A 9,400-nucleotide genomic window follows, 5' to 3' on the forward strand; every position below is an offset into this window, starting at 1 on the left:
GCTAATTTGAATATTATCATCCGTCGGGACTGTGTTGATCATCCGGTGGGAGCCTTGTTAATTATCTGTCGGGAGTCTTTGTAGATCATCCGTCTGGAGTCCTTTTGTCACTTGATTCTATTTCACTTATGCAGAATTACAACACATCTTATATTTACAATTAGCCAACCTATTATGTATATCAATCTAGTAGTCAATATGACTTAAGGAATCCTACAATGTCTACTCAACTAAAACATTGTTGTTTGTAGAAATGTGTTACAATACTTATTGCTATATAAGCTACACTCTCGATGGATGTCAAATTGTCATCCGTCGGGACTATAAAGTTTATCCGTCGGGACTATATTAAAACATCCGTCGGAACTATATTAAAACATCCGTCGAGAGCTACAAAAATACTAAGTTAAATCTACTAAGGTGTTTTGTTCAACTTATCATCAAGTTCACAACATATTCTTAACAAACCTTTAATTTCAAGCTCGAACTCCATCTCGTAAAAAATAATAGTTTGAGTTCGGCTCGAAAACTCAAATCGATTTCATCAAATAGTAACAAAAACTCAAAATCTGATCGATTCGACTCAAGTTTAATTCAGTTAAATATATAAAATATAAAAGTATATTTATAATAAAAAAACTAAAAATAATAGAGGTTCAATAAAAATCGTAAAATATATGCTCCGAGTAATTTGAAAATTGAATTCGGTATAATAATTTGAATCTTGAATGTGATTCAACTATTATAGAATCGAGTTTGAATATATTCTAAGCCGAATTCGATTCTTATATATTATCTTTCTTATGCACCGTAGGCATGCCCGATCCAGAGGGAAGACATCCAAATCCATCGCACAGGGTCCAAATATTTTTGGGGCCCCGAAATTTCTTAATCGATACAATACTGTTCCTGCATATCATTCTTAACCATGGTTATAAAAATCGGTAATTGGTACTAATCAGTTTAGGTACTGATTAGAGATTAATCGGTAAATCGAAAATTAATCAGAAGTATTAATCGGAATAAAAATCGGATATATTTAAATATTTTATTAATATTTAATATATTTACCTTATCTATTATGAAATATATAATTCAAAAATAATTTATAAATATTAATCAAATATCAAAATTTAAATCGGTCGAATAATTTTTAAGGATTAATAAAAAATTAATCGGGAATTTTTTAAAAAATTGAGTAAAACACTGGTCTTAACAATAAAAAAAACTTAATTTTGAATTATTCCATCGGTGCTATTGTCCATTGTCTATCCTCATTACTTAAGTAAGATATTTTATCACCAATGATCATCCGTCCGGCCCCAAAATTTCATAATTCATATGGTATTATTGCTACACATGAGTTAAAGAAGTAATTTTTTAAAAAAAAAAATAATAACTTCCTACCGTTTTGTTAGTACTATTCTTTAGTCAGTTTTCGAATTAAAATGGACTAAAATTTGAATTTGCATTATTATGAAATATACTTTGTTGAATTAAGCAATTATAAAAAACAAGGTCATTTTTTTTGTTTAGTCCCTAGACCCTCGAAAGGTATAAAATGATCATGACCGTAGATCTTAGATTTTTTTAAAAAAAAATAGATAAGCAGAACGAGTAACTCACTAATTATGCAATTTTTAGTCGTGTAGACTGAAACTAAAAAAATCAAACGGTACAACTAAAGTTAGTTTGTCGTTCAAATAATGCAACTCAAAAGGATGGAGACATATTTTATCATCTTACAAGACTCATGTTCTTCAACCTTTTCATCTATTGACAATTGTTGTTTTCTAGTCACTAGAATAATCAACTACAGTCCTTTTGGTTACATAATTTACATTTAAAATGATCTGAACATGCTTTAACAACGTCACAAATATAAAATTTAATAATGTAAAAGAATTTGAATGGATCATTAAGAATGTGCTATTCTGTTTGGGTCTCCAGTAATCACGATTTAAAAGAATTAAGCATCATTCATTAGGCGAGGGGGTGGCAATGCAAGCTACCAACTCCAATTAATCTTAGTGGGAAACCATTAACTTGTTAAGCTAGCCTCGTTTGTAATTTCGTAGTTTTCTTTCTAATTTACAATTTAAGGGGACGTTGTACCCATCTTACCTACTCTTGTCTTGTATAACATAATTCTACATTTGAGAAAAAATAATTAAATGAAAAATGGGGTGGGACAAGCGATTTTATATGACAATATTGATGTGAGGTATATAAAATTATAAACGGCTTTTTTATTGTGTTATCATGTGCACATGATAATTATAAAATTTTTATTGTAAAGTATATAAAATTATAAATAGTTTTTTTATTGGACATTATAAACAGCTTTTTTATTATTTATAATTGTAAGGGGTCTATCACGATAATAAAAAAATGAACCAATTAAATTAATTTAATACTATAAATTTATGTGCCCATAAACACATAATAGAAAATCCGAATTATAAATACTCACATATTTAGACTAAAACCCGACAGTACATATTTGTAGAATAATACTTTGATATGATATCCTGCAATAATTATTTATCATAGGTCAGACCTCTTAAAATCTATATGAATCATGTTTTATCGACTGAATCCCAAGATTTGAAGTTTTATGTAGTATTTTTGTACTTATACCGGTGAGCTTGTTCACGATATAAATTCAATTGTATAGCAATAGGACAGTACAAACATGTGAAACAAGACATAAAAGTTTAAGAGATTAAAAACAGAACTTAAAAAAAAGGATCGAACTCTAATCTAAATGATGAATTTCAACTACACCATTTGCTAGCAACTTGAGCCATGGCCTTGGTTGATGATCCATCCTCACTGAGAACCTTGGCAGCTGCATCTTTTAGGTCTCTCGTTCGGGTTCGAAGACCTTTTCCTTCTTCTCCTTCCATTAGACCCTTAACAACCTTGGCTATTTCAACACGCCCCACCAAACCATTCTCGCCAACATGTGGTCTTAATGCAACTTTAAGATCTTCAGATAGCATTATAGCATTCATCTTTTGTTCTGCATAGAGTGGCCATGCAATCACCGGCACACCATTCACCGCAGTTTCAAGAATGGAGTTCCAGCCACAATGTGTCATGAAGCCACCAGTGGAGCCATGACTCAGTATTTGTGCTTGTGGAGCCCAATCAGGCACCACTAGACCATGAGCTTTAGTCCTTTCAATGAAACCTTGTGGTAGATAATCAGTTGGGTTTTTTTGACTATAGCTCTCAAAGAAAGCTGCATTAGAAATTTTATCATTTGGACTTCTAATAACCCACAAAAATCTCTGCTCACTCATTTCCAATCCCAAAGCCAACTCAGTGATCTGATTAGACGTGAGTGTCCCGCCACTCCCAAAAGAGATAAACAAGACAGATCCACTAGGCTGATCATCCAACCACCTTAAACAATCCAATCCATCAGCACTAGTACTAGAATGATCCCTTTGAATGAGAGGCCCAACTGCATAAACAGGTGGGCTACTCAACTCTTGTAAAGCTTTAATAGCTCCTCTCTCCAAGTCCATAAAGCTATTCACCATTATCCCTTCAGCCAAACTATACCTCTTTGTGTGATGAAGCAACCACTTATAAGCATCATTCTTTCTATCTTGAACCGGGTCAAGTAGATCCCTGCCATGGACCGGAACACAACCAGGAATCTGAACCGGGTCAGGCAAGTCTCTATACTCAGAGGATGTTGTCTCATCAAGCTTATTCAGATGAAGAAATAATGACAAGCCCATAGCAGTTGAAGGAAAGAAAATGTAAGGTGACACCTTAAATTCAATAGCTACATCAAGTGCATCAGTACCAAAAAGATCAACAACAAAGCTAACCAACTTCTTTGTTGCATGTAACAATTTAAACGTGTCACGAAGCGCAGGCAAAGATCTCGATATTTGTATCGAAAATCGCGTTTCGATCATAGCATCATTCGGCAAATCGTCCAAGTTAACAGGAGAAAGAACAACATAGTCTAAACCATCAGACAATGTATCAAGAAATGTTTTCTGAGCTTTAGAAAGAGGCCCATCAGTAGGTATAATAAAAGTTGCAGTGAATTTGTGAAGGCTAGTGAGTCTTTTAGCAAACTGAACGAGTGGAATGAGATGACCCATTCCAGGAGTTGGAAAAATGGCTATATGAGAAGGTTTTTCCATTGCAGATAATATGAAATGAGAGTGGAGTTGTAATATTGTATGAAATATGAATGCAAAAAAGAGATGTACAACTGATTCATTTATATAAGAGATTCGTATAGTGCCATGACAATTCTTTTTTAATTTTTTTCACGTGTTGTGTAATGAGTCGAGAATTATGAGATCCTGATTTTGTATTATTGTCATTGTTTTTTTCTAATCATTGAGGTTGCACCATGTAATTTTGTGCATAAAAACGGATATAAATAAATAAATATAATATGTATGGACGTTTTTATGAATAACGGGTGAAGGGTTCGAGAGATGAAACTGACGGGGACTATATATGGCGAGGAATGTACACATGGTGGTGATGCACATACTGATGTATTATATAATTTAGATAATAGATCTGAGAGAATTTTAGCAAATGGGGTGCTCTGATGTCAAATCAAACGTAAGCCTCCAATCATCTTCTATTAATAAAAAATCTTCTAATTTGGCAATCTGCGAACTCTTTCGACTTTAGTTCTGGAAATTAATTCTTCTATTTCCATAATTAAATAATTGTCTTTCATCTTCTTAATACTCCTATGAAGTGAGAAAGAGTGAACTATAATAATAATAAAAAAAATAATTTTAAAATAAAATATAGTAAGCGAGACACTTTTGTTAGTATTTTATAATTTAAATATAAATCGACGTTTGGATTAATATTAACTAATAAAAAATAAAATTTATGAAGAATATAAGTAAATCCGTGTTAATTTTTAAGAGTTAATAACTTTTTAATATAATTATATAATTATTTATTGAGTACCTAAATTTGGTATTATGGTAATTTGATATTTTGTGTTCCAATGATTTTACTTATTAATAAAGTGTACATATAGATTTGGTTATTGCATATTATTTATAGTATTCCCTCTATTTTTAATATATGTTTAGAAAGTTTGTTCACATAGTTAAAATTATAACTAATTTTTTTTATATAAATTAAAGTGTTGATTTAGTATTTTTATTAAGAAAGAAATTTAAATATACTACTGTGCAGTCAAATCTCCTGCAAATGTGTGTCAGAAAATAAATAAAACGCCTTCATAATTTCATATGTTAAAAACAGAGGGAGTATATAATTCCGCAACAAAGTGTAGGTTGGACAAGTGATTTAGAGTGAATTTCTAGGTGATACGGACTTTAATTCGCCGAAATGTTGTATTGTTTTTTTTTAAACTAAACGTTGTATTGTTTTAGTGACTGAAATGATAGAATTAAAATAAGATGACCATCATTATTTTTATTTTTCGAGACAATTTTTTGAAGAAAAAATATAGGTTTGTCCTTAAAGAAGTAATCCTATATAAGCTTCAAGAATAAACTCAATACTTATTCATAGTAATATAGTATTTGTAAATTGAAATTCTAAACACTAAAATACGACGCAAGCTAAGCTCCGTTTGTTATTACTTTTGCAGATAGCTATAACAATTTTTTACTGAAAAACTCTCAGAAATATATTTGGTAAATTTTAAAAGCTGCTGTCTGAAAAAACGTTTTTGATCTGAAAAAACGTTTTTGGTTTAAAAGGTGCTGTTAGCAAAAATATGCCCCTATCTTTTTGAAAAAAGCTATTTTCATTGCAAGAAGTAGATATCAGTTTTACCATCAAACTTTTTAAACACATTATTTTTATATATTATATCTCAAAATATTCAAAATTAAAAAAAAATTATCAAACAGTTATCTAATTTTCCTGACAATATTTTTTTCAGCAGCAATTTTTTTACGACACAACAATTTTCAACGACACTTTCAAACGGAGACTAAGTTCTAGCGCAAATCTAATTTAATCAATGAAAAGCTAATTATGGCGCGATAGTTCGAGTCTAAGTTAGCATAATACTATATATAAAATACCTTGGAGAAACCACGAAATTGTTCCACATGCACAGTTTAAATGCATCGCTATGAGTTTTAAATATGATTCCATTTACGGTATAAACATTTTTTTTATTAATTGATAATATACTCACGTGATTAATTTCTTATCCTCACAGGCGACAATATTTTATTAATTATGATATAAACATTAAACACATGATACTATAGCATACTATCATGGAGATATCCCCTCCGCTTGTCTTTGCGTCAAGGGGCACCCGTTGTAGCAAGTCTTTCCTTCCAAGTAGAAGTAGCAACTTATGCGACAGAGTTTGAATATAATTTATAGTAATAATATTACAGTAATTGTTTTGAATTTCATCTTTTCGAAGTATCGGCATTCTAGAAGCAAGGAGCACTAAAATAAGCGAAGGCTTTTAAGGCATTTACTTGCACTTGCTTGATATATACAGTAATGATAAAGGCCGAAAATTTAGTTGAAATTCAGAAGTGATTACAAATCTCTTCAATGAAATTGGCTAAAAGCTAAATTTGTTGGATATATTGATTAACTAAAGTGACTGGTTAAAATACATACAAAATTTTAATGATATTGATTATGATTCTGTTTGATATTGTTATTAAACAAATTTCTTGCTACCTATATATTTGATGTAAAAAATATAAAACGTAATGATTTTGGTGAGGTTTAACGATGAAATCAGCCACCACTTTCCGCAAAAGTTGAAATTTAACTTTTATTAAATAAGTTTTTAACTATTGTCAGCAACAAATGTTGTCAGCAAAAAATTGTTGTTAATGGCAAATATACCCTATAACTATTATCTTCAGAGATTGGTCAAGTACAATTTTTCATTGATTTTTCTAATATGTGTGCAATGGGCCAATAACACACAATAAGTACTAATTTTATAATTTTATGAGTTTGGTACATTTATTTTCATTAGTAGGGTTGCTATAAATGCAGGGAGGTGCATCTATCTATCTATAGTATACTATTATAAGCGAAACATGGTTTCGTTTGGTCACTTGATTAACACCTTCCAAAAAATATGTTAACACCTTCCAAAATTTTTTTAAATAAATATTATTTAATTAAAATAAATAAATCACATATCTAATATAACTACAAACTTTATGAATTATAATCCTTGATATCTAAGCGCACTCATCTTCTTTCTTAGTAGTAAATCAAACACTTTCAAAATTAATTTTATGAATTCAAATTATAATATAATAAAATATTTATTAAATCAAGAAACAAATTAAAAAATAATAGCAAAATATCCATATAAACTGATATTCAAGACTTCCATTTTCCTATAGGCCATGCACCTGCCGTATAGGTTGTGGGAGAAGAAAAAGATTTTTAAAATTTTAACTATTGAAATTTTAAATCTTTCAATAATATAATACATATAAAATAATACGTAAATATTTTAACTTCCTTAATCTCAATAATATATTACCATTATTTTTATAATTTAGTTTTACGAAATAATATAATAATAAAATTATAAATATTATATTCAGTCTATGCATCGCACGAGTTATAGACTATTATTTTTGATTGACAGACCAAGCAAAATGTACCAAACTTAGGGGAGATAGTACTTATTGTGTGCATTGGGCACACATTGGAAAAACTGATATTCATCACAGTTTTTTAAAAAAAATTAAAATTTTTATTTTAAATAGTGCATCAATTACTAAAATATATATTTCCGTAAAATATTATTGCTAAGGATTGTCCGCCTTGGAGATTGCTCTATGATAAATTTAGGGCCTGAGTTAAAATATTTTCGAATTGACAGACTGCAAGCATGAAGCAAAAAATAACGCCGAGTTACCAACATTCTTTCGTACCGAAGTTTCGAAGGCAACAGAATTAGTCGTCCACGTTTCTACGACAAGGAGGAGATCAATTGAGAATAGAATTGAAGAGTTGAGCCGAAATTCGCAGAGAGGGAAAATCATACATGAAACCCCCACGAAGACTGCTTAGACGTTGGAGACTTGATTTTGACATTTAGCAAGTCAGAGACCATCGTTAAAAATAATAATGATTTCGACTAATTAAACTCGGAACTAGAAACTAATACAAAATGATGTCATTAATAAAGTAATATTATAAAATATTTTTAATCACCGATATGGATGTGAATGTTTATTCGTTCATTTAGATACAATGCACTTATTTTTATTTTGAAAGTTAAAATAAAGGGAATTTATCAAAAATATCCAAAAAAAATTAATCTAATTTACAAAAATATGATCAATATTGTATATGAGGGTGGAAAGAAGGTTATACGGAGTTATATACGAGATTATAAATATTACATAAGATTACTCAAAATTACATACGATATTATAAATAGTACAGATCAAATTTTTGAAAATAGTTTGTACAAAGATGGATATATTTGAAAACCCCCCTAAAAACAATACATTGTTGAATATTGCTGTGGTTTTAAAGGAAATCATATGACCCCTTTTGCTCACTAAATTAATTAAACAATTTTAAAAGAGTCCATGCTCAATGTCGGGAATGTCAACTTTGAAATCATGGTCAACATTTTATACAGCATACCATGATAAAAATTAGGCTTAAAATGTCATATATAATTTTATGCAACTTTCAACTGCACAATGGAAGGAAAAGCATGTTTATTTGTTTAGTTTGCGCACCAATGATGGTGCAATGATCTAAACATGATAGTGTGATGTTACATGTCCCCTTGCAAGACCGAGATGATTTTTATAAGAACATTTCCTGATAATTAGTCTCGGGTTAACTAGCTATGATTAGCCATCACACTTATTCAAGCTTATAAAAAATTGTCAAAAATTTCTATACAGGCGAAAACTAACTGCTGATTCCGTCGCGGTCAGGCCACAAATGCTGATCATGAACCTGCCGTTGCTATTTGCTTGCTTACACCCGATTCTGGTCCTACTGAGAAACTCTATCCAGATAAGAAGGCTACTTGATTCTTCCGTTGAAGTGCTAAAATGAAGTATGTGGCAGGTTTATAGCTACGTACCACCAACATGCCATAAATTATCCTGAGGTCCCTCCACCAACTACCGTCCCAGGAGGCCAGTAAGGTATACGGGTTCCGTTTCTTTTATGGCCCAATTTAACATTTAATTCATTTTTATGGCATAGTCATTTAAATTTGGACAAAAATGGCACATTACTCCACTTCTTCTCCGACGAAACTCATAAGAAGTGGTGTTCTTGTGTATATATATAGGGAGATAACTCATAAGAAGTGGTGTTCTTGTGTATATATATAGGGAGATTGTCAAATAAAAACCAACCTTATTTTAAAAACTAGAAACCA

General features: G+C 30.6%; 1 protein-coding gene across 1 annotated transcript; it reads right to left on the minus strand.

The window, feature by feature from the left end:
- Positions 1-2,656: 2,656 nt before the first annotated feature.
- On the minus strand, positions 2,657-4,274 carry LOC141724038 (hydroquinone glucosyltransferase-like). The gene has a single exon (XM_074526022.1). It carries the CDS (start codon positions 4,170-4,172, stop codon positions 2,778-2,780), a length of 1,395 nt encoding a protein of 464 aa, XP_074382123.1. The 5' UTR covers positions 4,173-4,274; the 3' UTR covers positions 2,657-2,777.
- Positions 4,275-9,400: the final 5,126 nt, after the last annotated feature.

This window comes from Apium graveolens, chromosome 5 (assembly GCF_009905375.1).
Source record: "Apium graveolens cultivar Ventura chromosome 5, ASM990537v1, whole genome shotgun sequence".
In the NCBI taxonomy this organism is placed as follows: Eukaryota; Viridiplantae; Streptophyta; class Magnoliopsida; order Apiales; family Apiaceae; genus Apium; species Apium graveolens.